The 19,360-nt window shown below is 49.4% G+C and overlaps 6 protein-coding genes across 6 annotated transcripts; 3 read left to right on the top strand and 3 right to left on the bottom strand.

Moving 5' to 3' along the window:
- Nucleotides 1–446: 446 nt before the first annotated feature.
- N7457_008182 (uncharacterized protein) lies at nt 447–5,092 on the bottom strand (the record flags this gene model as incomplete). The annotated part of the gene is made up of 5 exons (XM_057179225.1): nt 447–1,084; nt 1,138–1,788; nt 1,836–4,652; nt 4,713–4,998; nt 5,051–5,092. The coding sequence occupies 5 exons, from the start codon at nt 5,090–5,092 to the stop codon at nt 447–449; spliced, it is 4,434 nt and encodes a 1,477-aa protein (XP_057027611.1).
- Nucleotides 5,093–5,605: 513 nt separating this feature from the next.
- N7457_008181 (WD repeat NOL10/ENP2 family protein) lies at nt 5,606–7,865 on the top strand (the record flags this gene model as incomplete). The annotated part of the gene is made up of 2 exons (XM_057179224.1): nt 5,606–5,822; nt 5,884–7,865. The coding sequence occupies 2 exons, from the start codon at nt 5,606–5,608 to the stop codon at nt 7,863–7,865; spliced, it is 2,199 nt and encodes a 732-aa protein (XP_057027610.1).
- Nucleotides 7,866–9,429: 1,564 nt separating this feature from the next.
- On the top strand, nt 9,430–10,325 carry N7457_008180 (anticodon-binding domain-containing protein; the record flags this gene model as incomplete). The annotated part of the gene is made up of 3 exons (XM_057179223.1): nt 9,430–9,560; nt 9,630–10,140; nt 10,212–10,325. 3 exons carry the CDS (start codon nt 9,430–9,432, stop codon nt 10,323–10,325), a joined length of 756 nt encoding a protein of 251 aa, XP_057027609.1.
- Nucleotides 10,326–10,979: 654 nt separating this feature from the next.
- Nucleotides 10,980–13,877, bottom strand: N7457_008179 (uncharacterized protein; the record flags this gene model as incomplete). Its single annotated transcript, XM_057179222.1, has 1 exon — nt 10,980–13,877. The coding sequence occupies one exon, from the start codon at nt 13,875–13,877 to the stop codon at nt 10,980–10,982; it is 2,898 nt and encodes a 965-aa protein (XP_057027608.1).
- A 379-nt stretch (nt 13,878–14,256) lies between these two features.
- Nucleotides 14,257–15,739, bottom strand: N7457_008178 (uncharacterized protein; the record flags this gene model as incomplete). Its single annotated transcript, XM_057179221.1, has 5 exons — nt 14,257–14,596; nt 14,658–14,717; nt 14,785–14,862; nt 14,914–15,270; nt 15,342–15,739. Coding segments are annotated over 5 exons (1,233 nt in total), but the record flags the coding sequence as incomplete, so codon positions are not given.
- Nucleotides 15,740–18,270: 2,531 nt separating this feature from the next.
- N7457_008177 (mRNA splicing protein SMD1) lies at nt 18,271–19,115 on the top strand (the record flags this gene model as incomplete). Its single annotated transcript, XM_057179220.1, has 3 exons — nt 18,271–18,284; nt 18,371–18,765; nt 19,102–19,115. 3 exons carry the CDS (start codon nt 18,271–18,273, stop codon nt 19,113–19,115), a joined length of 423 nt encoding a protein of 140 aa, XP_057027606.1.
- Nucleotides 19,116–19,360: the final 245 nt, after the last annotated feature.

Raw genomic sequence — 19,360 nt, 5'->3', positions numbered from 1 at the left:
AAGGTCTATAACTGGGTTCTTTTCTTTGGATGTACTATTGACGAGGATTTGATTTGGAGCACTTTTTTTTTATCTTTCTCACTATTGGCTTCATCATGCATATCTCTTTTGACCGTATGGAGATATATTAACGTTGACGAGTTGTTGAAACAATATGAATCCCCCTACACCTGAGTCCCCTCTTACTTCCTTTGAGACTGTTCAATAGTAGAGTTGGTTCAGTCAAGATTACCCTTCATGCAGGGGCATGTTTATTTTTTGGAAAAAATTGACTGGTGATGCTCGATAATTTGACGGGCACAACAAAAAGAAAATCAAATGCATCGCCTCCGGGGTATAGATATCTACCCAACCTAATAATAAAAACATTCCACCAAAAATGCCTTAACGTACATGAGAGGTTAACGATGAAAGGAACGCCAGACTCCCCATAAAAGAAATCTCGCTCAAAAAACATAACTCAGAAGCTCTTGTGCACGGAGAGCTGTGGCGATATGCCAAGGAAGTGTGTTGTTTTGTACACTGCGTATGCCCTTGGACCGTGCAAGACAGCCCAGATCCCGATACATACTCAATGTATCCTTCAGGACATTATCGTGGACTGCGGCAGGACGTGGGGAATAGATGAGGTTTACAGAGATGGCGAGTACGCCGTCGCCATCAGTAGCACCCTTACGGCGGAGGAGATACCCGCTGCAGAGAGCGGGTCGGAATTCGGTGAGGTGCGGGGAGCTGTTGAGTCGGTGTGATAAAATGGCTAGCCAAGAATCGTCGCAGATATCAGTGAGGACAGCTTCTGAATCTGTTTCGAGTGACATTTCTGTTGGCGTAGGGGCACTGTAAGCGGCAGGGCCGGCGCTGGTCGGCGTGGCTGCATTGCCGGATTGTTCAGGGGATGCAACGCTGGTAGTCGCATTGGGGGTTGTGACAGGAGTAGAAGAAGACAGTATGTTCAGCATGGCGGTCGATATTGGTGGGATTGGGGGTTCAAGGATCAGGTCGGGGATGGTATTGACAGCCAGAATGGTCAATTCCAAGGACCCAGGTCTTGATTTGTTGTGTTGCTCTGCTAGACCAGCCCATGCTGTAAATTCGTTAGTGACGGGCAACTCGATATGATAGAGGATAAAACTTTACCTTCGACCTCATCAGGTTCCATATGATCGGTAGTTGCCAGCTGAATTTTCCATCGGGCTTGAAATCTATCCATGATGTGTTTTGTCGTGGCCCATATCTCATTCCTCACCTCGTTAAGTGGCCTGACACCACTAGACTGACGATACCGTAGACAGTAGGACATGCTCCTTTGGATAGAGCCTGGTACATCAGACCATGCCACTGATATCCAGCGTTGGTCCAGACTTTTGGAGAAAGCAATATGAAGACTTCGTCCTTCCTGAAGCGGCGAGGATCTTTCAGGCGCAAGACGGAAACTGATCGCTCTTGGAAGAGTGTCGGCAAGAAGAATCGGTGGCGCGCAGAGCAGAGGGCTCATGTCCGCATCTTTTGGGCGACATCGACCGTAAACTTCTAGGGCCAGGTTCAAATACTCTGCCTGAGGAGGTACAACCATCGTTTCGCTCGACATGACAAACTCTAGCGGGATTATTTGTAAAACAAGCTCACCGACACTTCGAGTCTGTCGTCGTTCAGAGTCGGCAACCAATTGTTGAAAAAGATGCCAGAAGGCGGAACAAATGTCTGCCAATGCTGCAGCGTGTGTGAAAGGGTTGATGATATAAACAACACAGTTATCGGCACTCGCCGGGGACTGTGAGAGCTCTGATGCTAGGACGATGTTAGTGAAATATATTGCAATGAGCGAAAACACGTACCAAGCTCTTCACAAGTTCTCTTTAATACACGCATCATAGATTCATAACTAGATGTTTCAGTTTGCCATGTCTTCAGCCCCCTTTCGAATGATAGGCAATTTTCTCCTCGATTATGAGAACCCAGATTGCAGCTTTGATAGAGAAGACCAAGCCGTCTTAAGAAAACATCCGCTGCATTTGACGCAGCCTGTGGGTGAATACAATAAGCAGAAATGTTCTTGGGTCCATGAGCAGGCTCAAGACCGAACGTCTCCCAAAATGATATAGCGGGGGGAAGCGCCTCTAGATATTCTTTGCCTCGACGCACACGTACATAGGGCGGGGATAACCTGGAAATGAAGCTTTTTGAGGTGTCTCTGGGTGCTGGCGAAGGTTGCGATGGCTGCTGTTGATTCACAACAAATTCATCCTGCAATGATGTGTATGCTCTGAAGTCCATCTTTGAGACTTCCCCAAGAATGCTTGGGTCGTCGAGAGTTTGTAGTGGCAGAGACTGGCTTTCGAGATCAAAAAGACCAATTTGCCCATCAAGTGGATGTTTGAGAGACGACTGTGTTATTTGATCAACCAAAACCTGCGCAATCTCAAGTTGGGCTTCACGTCGAACAAGTATCGGGAGTTGTTGAGGGGGAAATGCAGAGAAGTAACCTGTCAAGGTCCAATCAGAGAAATTGGATAAGAAGTTGCCGAGGAAGATAGAATTCTCTGCTGTGTATGTAGGACCTGCTTCTATGCTGGGCAAAGTCTTTTCTGGGGAAGCAATGGACAACAAATCAGGTTCCGAAGGCGCCCGTTTCCGCTTCAAAGAGGGCATTGAGGGCACACCTGCTGGCGTTGAAACATGCTCCGAGATGATCTCGATACTGTCGTCACTGCTGTCGCTGCTCACCGAGGCTGATCTTAGACCATTCTCTGACTGCATGAGAGGTAAATTGACCCTGCTGCGTTCTTTCACGGAACCGTGTACACTGGTGCCAGTTCGGTCACGGTGAGGAATACCAATCGTGGGTATGGCAGATGTCTGATCTAACATTTCCAAGGGACCGCCGTTAGAAAACCAGAATTTCCCAGCTGCTCCATACTTCTGGTCCCAATCACCAAGTTTTCTTTCAAAGGCCACTGGATTATAATGACCTGGTCCCCGGTTCTCCGTAGTTTGTTGATGATCCTCTGCCTCGGGCCCCGGGAACAATATCTTTTTCACTTCTACTGGGCTCAAAGGTGGACTGATTGTTTGACCTTCCCGACTTGTAGGTGAATGGACTGGTTCCTCGGGAACCATGGGCTCGTCGGGAAATGCAGGGCCTTCGTCCTTTACCGGAGAAGCAGCTATTTCACATGTTTCGACATGGGGCGTGACTGCGGGTGGCTGCTTAGAGTATGAGTTTTCGTCAATAATGGCCTCTGCCTCTAAGTCGCTGTGAGGATGAGGAGCTTCAAGAAATCCACCTGCATCCTCTACAAGGGGTTCATCGCCCATTTCTCCAAAATCAGGGTCATCAAAAAAGCTGAAGTCTGCGTCAGTGATGCCTTTCGATCCGAAATCCCTTTCATTCATTTCCCCGAAGAGATCTTCTTCGTCACTTGCATCATATCGACCAGTGCCAATACCAAAACCGTTATCTTGAACGGGTGAGCCATCAGACCCCGGTGCAGCTATCCTTGAACTCTGTTGGGCTGCGTGGGATAGTCCGAAATTGGAATCTTCAGTAAAAGCCTCGGAAGTATTTGCGTTGTTCAACCCGATTACTGCAGCTCCATCTGGGGGAGTAGGGTACACGAGATTCGTACTCTGTAAATCAGGATACTGCGCGAGGCGGGATAAGCTCTCTATGCTTTCCAGGATTTCGACCTTGGGTGACGATAGCATGTCGTGGTCCTTTGGTTGAGCGTCTTGGGTGATAGGGGTATTCTGAGTAAGATGGGTAGTATGATCTAGCTTGAGAGAGCTCGTGATGGTAGACCATTGCTCTGCAAAATCTAGGGGTTCGTCGGGAAGGGAAGTTTGAGCCTCAGAAGAGTAGTTTGATGAGCTAGCTCTCCTGAAGCAAAATCTCGCTGGCCACAGCATGCGTTTTAGTGGTAGTGCAGATTGACTATCTTCACTCTGTCGCCATGCTTCTCCGGCAAGCCTCGCGAAAAATGGCTCCCAAACCTCGACTTCAACCCAGGGCTCATCATCAAGCGAACCGATATGTAACCCGAAATTCCGCATCCACTGCACAACATCCAATTTCCACTGTGTTCTTTTTGCTGTCACATTGCCAGGGACGGAGTAACCAGGAGAGGGAACAGTTGGCGAGTCAATATTAGCCGTGACAAGCCTAGCAATGGTTCCATTAGGAGATAGCCAAAGATCGATTCCAGGTTGTACGTTGAGTATTTCGGTATTATCATCTCGCGGGCTAGACAGTCGCATAATCCCTGTTTGGGATATAGTCTGGGCGGAGACAGTTATTACTCCACCCATAGTCAACTGGACGTTGAGTGTGGTTAAACATGAGGTAGATAGGATGCTGTCATTGTTGATGAGGGGACTTTCGTATCCCAGCCTTTCGACTGCAGTGAAAAGAGTGCGCGATCCGAGCGGTAGAGCGCCGTGACACCGGATCAACTGTATACCGATTGCACCCGTGACTGCAGATATAAAAGAGGCATATATGGCTGCTGAACTGCTGTAGCCATCTTGACGCCGAGATGACTGTTGACCCTGATTCGGGCGTGGCTGCCCCGCGGGTTGGGTACCGTGCTGACTCTGGTTGTCGGACGACAAACCTTTTACCAAGTCCAGCGAGGAGACACTTCCCATCGCAGAGACTATTACAATGAAATTAGAACATGATCCAATAGAAATATGAAAACAGCCAACACGCGTACCTTTCAAAGTTGTTGTGCCGACAACGATTTTATTTGACTCTGCGTCAGCCCCCCTCACATACAAAGGTTGCAGGCTTTCAAAATCAGGGGTGGGCGAGAACACCCAAAGCCCCAAGCGCCTTGGACATGATGCTAGGCAATTCAGAATCCTCAGTCGAGCCTCCAAATCTTTGAGGCGACTTAAATGCTTGAGAATGGTGTACCCATTAGCAGGACCCTCTTGTGGATTATTTGTGATACCAGCTTCTTCTGTGTATATCCTCCAATAAATGTTGGAGAATCCATCCTAGTATGACGCATCAGTATGGGCACGAAGGCATGAATATTACCATACTCACAATAAGATGTATGTTGGTGTTTGCGCCCCCAGGGAAGTCCATAATTCAGCAGTCGCGGACGGCCCCGGAAGCTTTTAAAGATAGTAAATTTTTTGAAATTGACTCTGAAAGTCATTTCCAATCTCAGATCGCATGTTATTCGGCAAGGAGCGAAAGAGCATAGCAGAGATATCAACAAACAGCGAATACATTAGCGGGTTGATGCCATCTTGCGCGAGATAACGAGATCGACGAAGACCGAGGGATTTTCTAGCACAACACTCGCACTTGAAATGGCTCAGCGCATCAAATGAAGCAGCAATGACTCAATCAGAAGGCTCATCGCATGTAGTCAACAGAAAGTTGAAATGCGCAATTCCGGGGGACGTTCGCCAGGGACACTCAGGCCAATCACCGATTGACGGGGGCCGCACGTGACCGCTATCAGCGGCTTTTTATCGTAGTTTTTTTTTATCTTTTGCAGGCTCGCTCCAGCCGACACCGATACGTCTCGAATAGGTTGTGAATTAGCTTGAAATAACTGGCTTGGCCTATTCCACGCCAGAAAACGCCAGTATGAAGCTGTCCAATCCGTCAGAAGTCCCGGTATATACCATCTCGGGTTCAGACAGCGCTCGGCCTCTCCCCGAATGGCTTGCGAGGCGCCGAAAGCGCAGTTTGAAAAATGACCCCGAGTACGCGAATCGGGTTGAATTACTACAAGACTTTGAGTTTGAGGAAGCAAGTCATTGTATTCGAGTCAGCGAGGACGGTGAATGGGTGATGAGCACAGGTTTGTCTCACTGCTTCTCATATCTTTTGGGAAGCGCAGACTCTAACAATACTACTTGTAGGAACTTACAAGCCGCAAATCCACACTCACTATCTCCCGCAATTGTCCCTTTCATGGGCGCGCCACACTAGTGCTCTCAACACTACATTCATTCTACTGTCTTCCGATTACACAAAATCCCTCCACCTCCAATCCGATCGATCTCTTGAGTTCCACACTCCCTCCGGTTGTCACTACACCACCAGACTGCCCCGATATGGACGTGACATTGTATACGACCGACAGTCGACAGAGGTGCTTGTACCTGCCGTCGGTGTCAATCAAGATGGCATGGGAGAGGTATACCGATTGAACTTGGAGTTGGGCCGATACATGCGAAGCTTCGAGGTAGATGTCGGAGGCGACGATTTCACATCCACTGGTGGCGGAACTCTTCAGGGTGGAATCAACACTGGCTCGGTCAACACTGGTGCCATTGCGGAGGAGAGTCACAATTTGTTGGCCTTCGGAACTTCATTGGGCACAGTTGAGCTTTGGGATCCTAGAGCAAAGGGACGCGCAGGTGTGCTGCACGCACCTACACAATTTGGACTCAGCGACGAGCGATCAGAGATTACCGCCTTGGAGTTCAACCGCTCAGGTATGAGCCTTGGAACTGGCTCGTCTACTGGTCTCATTCACTTGTACGACCTGCGTTCTCCTATTCCTTATCAGGTGAAGGACCAGGGATACGGGTTCCCTATCCACACTCTTAAATTCCTCGAGCAGTCGACGGCGACACAAGCTGCGACAATTGAACCCAAGTTGCTCTCGGCTGATAAGCGCATCATCAAGCTCTGGGATATTGAAGATCAGAAACCTTGGACCTCTGTTGAGCCGGCTGTGGATCTCAAGTCTGTTGCCTGGTGCAAGGACAGCGGCATGCTCCTCACAGCGAACGAAGGCCGACAACAGCACTCATTCTTCATCCCGCAGCTTGGCCCCGCACCAAAATGGTGCTCATTCTTGGACAACCTGGTTGAAGAGATGGCTGAGGATCCCAATGATCCTAGTGCATTCAAATCTGCCCAGTCTAGCTCTGTCTGGCCCGGCTTCACACTTGTGCCTAGTGAACAGGTCGCGAAATGGGACGAGAAGCTTATCAAGGCAGGCGGAGAGCCCATTGATTTGGCATCCTACTTGCAGGCAGGAAAGATGGTGCCTTACTCCAAGGGCTACCAGGTGGCAAACTTCGTGTACAATTCTATTACTGGATTATTCCCCGATACAGAAAACCCTCGGGCAAAGAAGGTGGCCGAAATTATGAACAAGGAGCGGGAGAGCCGTATCCGCGGCAAGAAGAAGGTCGCTGTCAAGGTGAACAGAAGATTGGCCGAGAGAATGTTGAATGCAGAGGAGAAGAGGGAGCGCAAGCATGCCAAGCGTTTACTGGAAGGCACAGCCGACCAGGAGATGGCCGACGTGGATGGAACCACTCCTGCCGAAGGCAAGGAGAAGGCTGTACTGGGCGGTGGCCGTTTCGCTCAGCTGTTCGAGGACCAGGATTTCGCTGTCGACGAGACTTCGCGCGAGTTCCAATTGCTGAACCCCAGCACAGTTCCTCAGGCTGCCACAACAACTTCGAGAAAGGAACGTGGTTTGACGGCTGTGGAGCAAGAGGCTGTCGACGACGTGCCTGGCTCAAGCTCGGACGATTCCGACTCCGACAGCGAGTCGGAAAGACCTGCGAAGGTAGCACCCTCAAAGAAGATCTCTTCCGCAGATTACAAGCGTACGAAGCGGCCTCCGCCTCGTATGCAAGTGTCTTCCTCGAACCAAGCCCACTCCGCCCGAGACCGTTCTTTCGGCTCTCGTGCACAGAACATGAAGTCGAGACAAAAGCCTGCACGTCGGATTGGTGTGGTTGGCGAGCAAGAGATCAGCTTCAATCCGGCTGGCAAACCGAAGCGTACCGCTCCCGAAGTGCGCTACGACAAGACCGATACTTCGTTCCGGGCGAAGGAGCGCCGCAGTGCTTCTGGCAACGCTTTCCGCAAGATGTAATATGTCTTTTCATTCTTGGCCTATTGTGCCATTTTCTCGACACCACACTGCCTTGTCCAGCCAACGAGATCTCTCTCCCAAGGTTTATGAACCAGGCTCCTGACCTTTTTACCCCCCACCGACTGGGTAAAGCCTTCTCCTAGGCAAGCCTGTCCGGTTCTGGCTGAATCACAGCTGATCACCGGGACCAGTCTCATTACCTACCTTTTCTTGAGCACTATCGCTGAACAAGGTCGTCTCCTTGGTTGAGACTGTCAACATCCTCAAAAGCACTACAATAATGGAGGTATCACTCTCCTTGTCTCGTCTATGTTCTCTGTGTATGAAAGCAGTCTAGAGGCAAAGGATGGAATAAAAAGAGGGGACCGAAGAAGACAGCCGTTGGAACTATTGGCTGACCTTGACTTGTGGACATGGAAATTTACCAACTTCTGTATAAATGGCATCGATGTGTTAAAACCTTACAATTCAAAATACGATCATCTTTATCTTCACTTAGGTTTCGGACTATGGCTAGAAAGGTCATGTTTAGCCTAACATCAAGCACTTGAATGTCTATATAACTCAAACGTCTTGTCACTTGCTATATGTATTGAGTACAGCTTCTTTTTCCCAACATGCTTACGGATACATTTAGCCTCTCCTACTCTATCATATGAGTTATTGAAATGACGATGTTTTTCTATATGAACAAATCTCCTTTCCTCTTATCTCTAAACCATCCATCCAAGCCTTCTTGAGGATTATCGATTTTTAATAACCCTACATATACTAGCAACAATTTTCATTACCTCTGCTAATATGCATTGCTCATGCCCCCTCTCATTGATGTCCGTATATATCTTCTTGTAAATCACCAACTATGGCTCATATATCATACAATTTTGCTTTTCTTTTTGGTTTTTAGTTCCTGAAGGACTAGAGGGGCAGGGTGAAGTCTTTGGGGACATCGGAAATATAATGATAAAAGATTCATATAGGCCACTGAAATATTCTCGGTCATTTTCCATTTCTTGATCCAATAATATGACTCTTGTGTACTTAACTGGACCATTGATCATTAAATCAATCAACAATATACCCATCGGTACTGTTTTATATGGATCGTTGCCTGAGGCGACGATGAAGTAATCGGATGTTAGCACTAAACCCGAAAGGGAATCCGTGCAACGTCGACCCTGCCATCTAATCGCGAGCCATTCAGTGCATTGATCTTCCATAAATTCCTGGTTTGGGTGTGGTGCTTGTTTCCTGTTCTCTTTCTTTGGGGTTGAGCCTGTTTGCCAGCTCCGCTTGAGCCACGCTCGTTTCTCAACAGAGGAGCCGATTGTCAGCGCCGTCCAGCCCACTCTCGACCGATAATCCGGGGTGCAATCAACAGCTCCTCGCAGGACAAGCCGACCCGAATTTGTGCTGGTCTGCTTCCAATGTCCTGATCTCTTCGTATAGGATTTGACCACCGCGCTACAAAAAGTCAACAGGACCCTCCTTCACCTGGGGGATTTAACTGAGCTTGTTGTGGACGCCCGAGCAGCTCATCTGTGGAGGCTAGAGCAATAGGTCTATGGCGGAGAACAAGCGGCAGGGTTCAGTGAAGGCCTCTGCGCAGAAGCAACCTGGCCACGTAGTAGGCCCCGGGATGGCGACACCCTTGGTGCCCTTGGAGGCAGCTTTGAGCGGGGCGATCGGTGCCCGGTGAGTCTTATCTACCAACAACGTTGTATACTTAGTCGCAGCGCTGACCTTTTCATCGCCGCATCATAGTGTTCGTCTCACCACTGCGCAGCCCACGCAATCGATTATCGAAGGTACAATCTTCACAGCATGCCCGATCACCAACCTCGTGGCCATCAACACGGCCCCCGCGCCCAACCCCGGTGACGCCAAATCAGCACAAAACGGTGACTACCGTGTGATTCCCATCTCGCGCATCCAGAACTTCCAGGTTCTCGCCCTTGCGCCACCCTCGAACTCCACCTCTGCCTCGTTTGCGGATGCACAGCCTACCATCCAGGCGCTCGACACTCGTGCGCTCAAGGCCCGTGAGGCAAAGGCTGTTGGTGAAGCACTTGAACGTGAGGCGCGTCGTGGTAAGGGCGTTACTCCTCTGGCCCAAGATCTTTTCGATGCCTTTAGTCGCACTATGCCTGCGCGGTGGAACGGCCACAACATTATCGTCGCTGATGCTGTGACAATCGCTGCTCCGTACCGCGTGGATGACTGCCGTCCGCTCGTGGAGGGTGATACAGCCGCTCTTTTCCGAGTGCGCAAGGTGGTGAGTCAATCGACCCTAATCCGTGTTTACTTGCAAAAGAAACCGAGTTGATCAAGATTTTCGAAATTTAGCTCGAGATGGAGCGCAAGAAGATCGAGTTGCGTAATGCTAGCGCTACCATTGGATCTACTAGCACCTTTTCTCGTCACTCCAATGTCCCCGGCGATCAACGCAAAGGGGGATAATTATGCCAATCACTCGAATCCATGAGACGCAGACATCCGATGACATTGCGGATAGGCCTGGCGTCTATTTGAGCCTCTTGGTTGCGCTCGATTAACAAGTTGATGGAAATACCCAAGCGAAAAACGAAGAGATGATTCGAAAGCGGATTTGATGGGACATTACATGGTCAATATGCGCTTATGTTTGGGGGGATGGCCTGCCTCATTGGGAATCTATAAGGTGGACCAGCCTGCCGTGGGCTCTGCTTGCCATAGTTGGACCGTTTGCGTTGCTGCCGCCTGATTTGCCTTGTTTCTTGTCTTCGGGTGCCCCCAAGACAAGAATGCTAGACAATAGTAACCTGGTCAATTGCTACGACACTTTCTTAAGACAATAATATTGACGTCAAATTTTCAGATATTGGAACTTCGGTAAACGCATCCCAGCTATGAAAACCGGTAGTGACTACATGTGTACCTATTATGATATGGGACTCGCTAGAAAACAAAAACAAACAAACATGAGGACGAAGGGAAAAACAAACCCGACTCGAAAAATGGAATCAGACTAAATCCGGGCTGTAGCTAATGCTGAGTAAAGTGTCTCAAAAAAACGCTGGAAAATGATGAAAAGAAGAGAAATCAATCACCAACAGATATTTGCAACGTCCCAGTCTAGCCATCAGCAACTGGAACCCTCCCAGAAACGACCTCACAGACCGTTCCTACAAACCCTTCCAGCCCGGACATCGGAATCATCCCAGCGGCAGGGCTAGAGCCGGGCGCAGATGCTAATGTAGCCCCAGATTGGGACGAGGCAGAAGCTATGGAGACACCAGGCATAACAAGAATCTGAGATCCAAGTTCTACCCATTCAACAGACGACACCAGCGCAAAGGTAATCTTGACATCTTCGTTCAGAGCTTCAGCAGAAGAAGCAACTCCGACAATGGAAGCAGACGAGGTGCCAGACATGATTTTGCTGATATCTGTTGCCGAGGGACGGCGACGAACCACATCGGCTGCGCCGTCCATCGTATTGTTTATTATACCATTTTCGTTTGGTTTCTCCCTAGGAGGTTGGGCGTCACCATCAAAGCTGAAGAACTCAGGCTCAGACGGCCCGGAAGATACCTCTTCGCCGGTTCCCGTTAGCGCCATGCAGATGACACGAACTGTAGTGCGGATGTTGGCGAGATAGGCTATGGCGTTTCCGCCAAGCAATAGTGGCGGTGAGTTTGGAGCGGAGAACTCAGTAGATCGGAAGGTAGCGGTGAAGCCGGTGTGAAATGGCAGCGTCAATAACGAGGCGGGCGAGATACTATTCAAGCTCAAGGGTGGGACCGAGAAGTTTGCGAGGACCATGCCTTTTCGAATCCGGCCAAGACGGAGTGGACGGCCATCCTCTGAAACCCCGATTGGTTCAATTCCGATTGTTCCTACTTGGTCTCTCACGAGACGGCGCACGGACAGTCGGAGGTCTCTTACGCTGACAACGCGGATACGCTGCCATTTTGCGTGTGAATCTTTTCCGGACAATGAGCTCTGTGGGAGGAATACCGGGAGATTGTCTGAGGGACCGGGCCCACTGCGGGACAATGAGCTACCGGCCACATGTGGTTCATTGATTTGGTCAATCGAGCTGTCCACCAATATAGGACCGATAACCAATTCGTCGCCAATAGAGATAGTCCCTCGGCGGACTAGACCGCAGAGAACCATGCCGCGGTTCTCCTGAGTTCCCTTCTCCGAGTCCATTGAATAGACTTTGGACGGAGGGATTGCAAAGACTTCATCCACATCGAAGATGTTGGCGGATTCTCTAGATGCCGGGTTTCCTTCGGGAGAGTGGAGAGTTCTCTGGCTTGGTTGCGCGGGAATTGGAAGGGATCGAAGGAACGCATGGAGTTTCCCAATGCCAGAGCCATCCACGGCACTCGTAAGCATAATTGGCACAGTGTGTGCCCATTTCCCCTCAGTAGAAGCAATCACTTTCTGTACTTGAGAGCTATCCGTCGTGCTAATTTGCTGAAGGTCAAGTGGTTTGTCACCCGCAGGCGATGCTGGAAGCATCACAGGTTGTCGTCCAGCTGTTTTAAGAGCAGATAGAACCCTGGTCAGATTGTCTCGCAGTCCGCTGCGGGAAGCAACGTCCAATTTAGTGATGACAATCAACACGGGGACTTCCAACTTCAGGCAAAGTTCTAGATAGGACAGACAGGTATCAATTTCTGATTGTTCAGTTCCTGTCTGCTCACTATCAGGCGTCTCGTCTCCGCAATTAGACGGAATGCAAAGCATCACATAATGTGGAGCCCAGCTCACAAGCCCTCGCAGGGTAGATTTGAGATATCGAATTGAGCCGGGAAGATCAGATACAAATGCCAAACGACCCTCTTTCGAGGAGGCATGTATATCATCCCAGCCTGCAACATTACCAGAGGCATAGTTGACCACTGTTGATGGGACATCATCCGTATAACCAATCAGTTCCTGGGCTACCGAGCTGGTGATACCTGATGATATCTCATGCCGATGCTTGAGCAAACTCAACCTGCTCTTACCCCTTCCATTGTCAAGCGCAGAAGAAGTCAACGTACCCAAAAGAGAAGACTTTCCTGCAGTGCTCGGACCTGCAAGAGAAATGCGAATCTGCTCTGTGTGGGAGTAATCTTCATTCGAGACCGACAGTTTGCCAGATTCTGAGAGTGCGGCGGAATCTGGGTCATTTTTGGACTTGATCCGGGAGATATTATAGAAGTCCAAATCGGGGCTCACCAGAGCCTCAGCGACCCAAAGACTTTCAGTATTAGTCTCGGCTGGGTCGACAGGCGCAGATGGCAAGTCCTCAGCCCACTCACACTTACCAACCACCACTCGGCGAAGAATCTCAACCTTACACCCCAGACTAGCAGCCATTGCCTGTAAATTCCTCACGCTCTCATCCAGCTCATCCTGAGTGAGGCCTACAAAAGTGCCATCATCGGCGACGCCAATCTCGTACAAGGCACCTTGACTCTCCTCAAGACCCGGGAGCAATCGGGCAGGTTTACAGGGCACGCCCAATTCCAGCGTTGCCTCAGGGAGAACAGGAACCACAAGATTGGAGGTGGTAGATGAGTGAAAAGGCGAAGATTGCTGTAAACGCCAGAGTAGCTGGGTTGTCAAGCCTTGTAGTCGTTGATGTCGGCTTTGGCTTGACTTGGCCTGCATGGGCCGTGGAGCTACTTCTGAGCCCGGAGATGCGGATATAGAAGTGGTTGGAGTAACGCGGTAATGATACGAGCCCGCTATTACGTGCCCCGTTGACATGGACAGATAAGGGCGCCTGGGTCGAAGAAGAAGGTGCAATTTGTACTCTGTGGGGCCCTCTTGGGGTTCGGGCTCCAGTTTGGATATTCCATAATTGGATAACAAGTCAGGGTCCGCATTTAGTAAAGTGGTGCTGGAACGCGTGCGGACAGGCAAGCTCCGGCCCCCAGTTGCATTGATTTGGGGCGTCGATGAACCCGAAGTTGACCACGGAGACGACACCCGAGGTGGGTCTGGGTCATAGGTGAAGATGGATGCCATTCTTTGGTACTGTTACGATTCAGACTGGCAAAGGTATTGGTAATAAGCACAGATATGGAGATAAATAAAGCACTTCTAGAAAGACTCGAGAGACGTAAGGCATTCTTGCTGTCGAAATGAATGATCTGTGATGGAGCCTGGAAGTGCAGTTGGCAACTGACTCACAAATTAAGGGAAGAGTCACGGGCCGGAGCGTCACGTGGTTATCCACTAGTTATTCTGAACAAACGGATATATCTACCTACCTGTTTCTATTGGACGAGCCTCTTCTCTCTGAGAAACTCGATGGGCCCTAAATACTCATACCATGCAAAAACCAGTCCTATTAGAGCCGAGTGCCTTCGCTTTAACTCCAAATCCAAAATTATATGTATCCCATCTATTCGGCAGATGATTCTCGGCCTGGGCTTTTGCACTTGCCCTGAGCAACGTGAATATTGCGTGCTGTCGTACGTGTAAATACTGCGCCGCATACCGGGCATTCGGCTTTAGCCACTACCCCCGACTTTTCGCGCTGATGTCGGAGGAGATTGCTGAATGTCGAAAACTCACGGCCATTGCATCCGTGATCCCAGCATTGCGGTCTTGGGCGTGAACTGACCACTCGCATCGGGCGATCAGGGTCTGTGGCAGCGGCTGATTCTGGTGAAGAGTATGTCGGATCGTGTGCGATCATTGACGGTGGTTGAGAGCTGAGAGAGGTAGGATGCGATTGCGATCTAGTGTTGCGGTGTCTTGTTAGTATGCTGCATTCTTCGAATTCTGATTGTCTCAACTCACGGAATAGCTGACGTTTCGGGGAAATAATAAGCGGGTTGGTTCATCATATAAGAAGGAGGTCTACTCCAAGGTCAGCAACTCAAGCATTGAATCCTTTTCACACTTTTGGGTGCTTCGTTCGACATACGAGGTCATAAGAGGCTGTTCGGGCAGAGGAGGAGTACCGGAAACAGGGTGAGGATGATAAGAACGTGGGAGGGGCGGACTATATTAAAAAGGTTAGTCGTTTCCAAATGAACCTTGGTCAATCGCCTACCTTCGAGGTTGGCTGTGGCGGGAGGCGTTGCCAGGTGTTGCGAGATAAGAGGCCGGTAATTGGGGTTCTTGCTGTTGGTATCCGTGCTGTGATCCACTTGAGTGGCTTGGATATCCCATTGGATAACCAGGTGGAGGATAGGTTGGATGTGAAGATGGAAATGGCGGGCTCATGTGCCCTGCTGGTGGCTGCAAAGGCTGATAGGGTCGGTTTGCCCAGGCATATTCTGAAAGGGTCAGTAAACGCTTTTTGAACCACGGTTGGATAAGCTTCATACGGTGAGGATTGTGCTGCATTGGACCAGCAAAGTACGTGTTTGATACTACTGACATGGGGTATGGTGAGATGCCAAGGCCGCTGTTGAGGGGATGCCCTAGTCAGCACAGAACTCCGGTTATTGCTCTGGATGGTAATTGAGCTCGACTAACCGTGGATCTTCAGACCCAATTTCTTGTTTGATGGGCGTAATGTCCTCGACAGATGGCTGTGCTGTCGACCCTACGAGTGGGTAGTTCGAGTTCAGCAAAGCGTGAGATTGGTTCGCGCTGGTATTCAGAGTTGAGGATGGAATATGCGGAGGAATAGACAGTGCAAAGTCTTGTGTTGATTGCAAACTACCTCGCACAGGAGAGGCAGATGTCTGAATAGGCCAGTGAGAGCCTGATCCAGGAGCCACGCCTTGTGTAAAGGCTGCAGTTCCCTCTGAGTTGATGAGTGGGGATAAAAGCCCAACGTTTGGCTGCGAGTCTGAGACTGATAAGCTCGATTGGTTCCTGCGGTGAGAAAACGGTTCCTGTGAGCCAGACCCTCCAGGAAACATGAGGAACTATATAGGCCAAAGACCTGTGAGACAAGCACTGCGGTAGGGAATAGGAAGGGCCAAGATTGAGTATAAGGGGAAAGGCGGCACTCGTAAAAGGAAGTCAACATACAGATGTCCCGAGTAACCCGTCAAGAAGGTAAATCAAAAGCTTTTTTTTTTCCGCTGAGGATTTCAATTGGGGGGCGCAATGAAGTATTTAAAATGCTCATATCCAGCAATGAGCGTTTACTAGTGACCCCCGCAATCGTTTTATGATCTGAGGTCCCCGGTTGGGTAGCCTTGCTGGTCCACAGGTTCAGAAACCAACACCAACTTGTAGATTTCTCGTGCGCCACTGACCTGCGTGCATCGAAAAGTGCCGGACCGGCGCATTGTACTTCTGCCCAATTAACCGCCTTTTCACCGTCTGAATTACATCTAGAATAGGAGACCATTGGCTACCGGATCCGTAAGAAGACCAAGAAAAAGAAAACGAAAAAGAAAAACGTAGGATCTTCAAAATGAGTGGGCCGATGGGAAGTATCACGAGCCAGAGTCGGACTTTTGACCCCCACAAATGACGGGTAAAACAGATATGCGGGAAGAGAAAAAAAAAAGCAGACTCCGGAACGATTGCGACTGGGGCCACAGTCTGTACGGAGTACAGTAATGATCCTCCTAAGGGGAGACGGCACTCTTGGCCTGGGCATTGGATTCTAGCCCCATTATAGTGAATGGGGGCGGATTGGGGGCCATGACGCTCTCGATAGTCTAGCGCGTGGCTGGCTAGCTACTCTCAGTTTCCACCTCGTGGTTTATATTGGAGGAAACTAAAATTAAATAAGAAGATGAAAGAGGAAAGTGAGCTCAGTACTCGTTTGAGGTCAAAATGTCCGCCATCCCCGGCCCGATGCTTGTCCCCCTATCAGGCTTGGCCCCCACAAAACGCGCCGTTGGGGCAAAAGGGGACACATTGGTGCGTGCATTAGGAACCCCGTCTAGATGACATGGTCCTAAAAGAAACTACTCCTCATTCTATATCCTAGGCAAGTCGAACAACACCAAAGCCAGAGACAATCCTGGATAGGAAAATGCTAGAATTTCAGCCCCAGATAATCCCCTCTCATTAGGGATTAGCAGGACCCGGCTCTCGGCCAATTCCTTTTTAGCTTTAAGTCATGGTGCTGGAATTAGGGGTCGTGGATGGACCAATATCCAGTATGTTGGGTCTTTCTTAGGCAGTGGTGTATCGATGGGTAAACCGTAAGGAATGGTGGAGCTTGTCACAGAAAACGCAGCCAAGACAAACGGTAATTTGTCAGGTCTCCTGATATCGTCTTGACCACCTTTTAGCGCTGTGGCAATTTCTCACCCGAAGCTACAATGTACATATTTTTTTGTGACTGGGGCGCATGTCAAGAAACCAATCGCCCCTGGAGCCAGGCACGGGCATGATCGGCTCTCCCCCACAGGGGATCCGCAGGTGATATGATTGTGCTAGGAGACACCATGTGCGGTTTCTGCATTGGAGATCACTATATATGCACAAATCTGTGTACCCATATGACCATGAAATGGATATATATTCAGTGTACTCTGTATTCTGTAGGGGTGACTATTTGAGACTTAGGGCTGAGGGAATAGGGTCATGTGCCAAACGTCTCTGTATACTGAGCCCACAATTGCTCGTGGTGTTTTGATTGCGTGATCACAATTCTCATGTATGTCATTAGTTTAATATATACGGAATTCAAGGACATACTTCGAAGTTTGGTCAGAACTTGGTTCGTCAATCCCTTTCAAGGCTCTACATGAAGCGCATGTGTTTGTAATATAGCGTTTAAACCTAGTATACTCCGTAGCTTTGTTACATCTAGCCATGATAAATCTACACAGCTCTAGCAATCATGATGCCTGTGCACAATGTCTGCCTGAACCCATTTCATGCAAGTATGTATACCGCCCATCAAGGTATACGGGGATCAAATAAAATGTAGGCCAGTTTCATTGATCTCAAGTGAATCCTGACTCCTGAGTTCGTCCCATGAGGTATGATGCAGTGTTGACCCATCGTGCACCAGTCCACGGGCGTAGCAACTATGGGTATCATGTTTTAAAGCGCGACACAGATCTAAGATCATCCTCTTTAATCAATATGGCCCATTCGAAAGGACGGAATGTGCGATTTAGCTTAGATCGCCTAGAAACTCAATTCCTCGATGCTTGGACCGGTAGCCCTAGAGTGGATGGGGCATGCCACATCAGACAAGGAGTCCCAAACGCAAAACAATAATGATCAGCATGCTAATATGAAATTTTGTTTTTCATTAAGGTCAATGTACCTATGTAAGCTCAGAATGACATTCATAGATCATACAAAAAAGGGTTCGTGTCACGTGCTGTCCACGTGATTGATCTTCTCTGCCCTCTGTGTCTGACGGCATCACCAAAACCCATCCACGTTATTCCCCCCACATTCTACGAGCTATCTGTTAGTGACTTAACATATTATCACAAACTGAAGTCATCTGCAGCCTGCAGCTCACATATCCACCATGAAGCTCGTCCGGTATGTGATTATCTCGCTCGTGTCTTCGCGCGCCAGCTCCGCTTGGCGCATCAACCACCATCAAAATGACTCCTGCTGACATGTAGTGATCCCTCTAGCTTTTTGATGAAATGCGCCAATGAGACGGTCACCGTTGAGCTTAAGAATGGTGAGTATTCCCGTTCAATCCCTCGGAATCCTAGTCCGAAGGCCCTCCCAATCACCGAGCCTCCAAAAGTGAAAGCACTCCGTTCTCTAACTTGGATTTCTCATCTAGGCACCGTTCTCCACGGTACTATTGTTTCTGTTTCTCCGCAAATGAACACCTCTCTCCGGGCTGTCAAGATGACCCCCAAGGGCCGTGACCCCATTTCTCTTGACACCATCAACATCCGTGGTTCCACAATCCGCAATTGCATCCTCCCCGACAGTCTTCCCCTCGATACCCTTCTTGTCGACGATGCGCCCAAGGCCAAGAACAAGGCACGCAAGGAAACAGACCGTGGTCGTGGTGGTGGCCGTGGCGGACCCCGAGGCCGTGGAGGTCGCGGAGGTCCCCCCGCGGTCGTGGTCGCGGACGTGGTTTCTAGATTAATTTGTTTTCTTGTGAGAGGACATCCCGGCGTTTGTTTTTGTCTTCGGAATTCGGTTTGAATTTGCATCATGAAGGGATACAATGTTCAGTCCCTTTTACCTATTACCCAGGGCTCCCGTTGGATGGTGGGCTACATACTGAGAAAAAATAAGCAATTGTACCGGAAAATTTTTCCTTCGCTCTGGATTTGTCCCTTTTCGATCTCATAAGCTGAGAGCTTCGAGGCTTTGACATACCCCATAGGTACGCATACCTAAGCACCGTGAGCTATCCAAGCACTACGCTTCCAAGGGGGCATGATGTGACTGTGATCAAACCCGCTTTCCTGTCCCGTATATAGGCATGATTGTGGGTTATGTCCAACATTGAGAAGGCGAGAATCGATGTATCCACGGGTATCATGGAGGATAAGGACGTTTACATGGTCTAGACCAAAGAAATAGGTATCTCAACAAATTACCTACATGGTACTTATGCCCACAGCACAATTCCTTGTCGACAT

Source organism: Penicillium paradoxum (assembly GCF_028828445.1).
Source record: "Penicillium paradoxum strain IBT 22861 chromosome Unknown utg000007l_segment0_segment0, whole genome shotgun sequence".
NCBI lineage: Eukaryota > Fungi > Ascomycota > Eurotiomycetes > Eurotiales > Aspergillaceae > Penicillium > Penicillium paradoxum.
The sequence above is the reverse complement of the archived record's forward strand: the minus strand, read 5'-3'. Positions and strand labels throughout refer to the sequence as shown.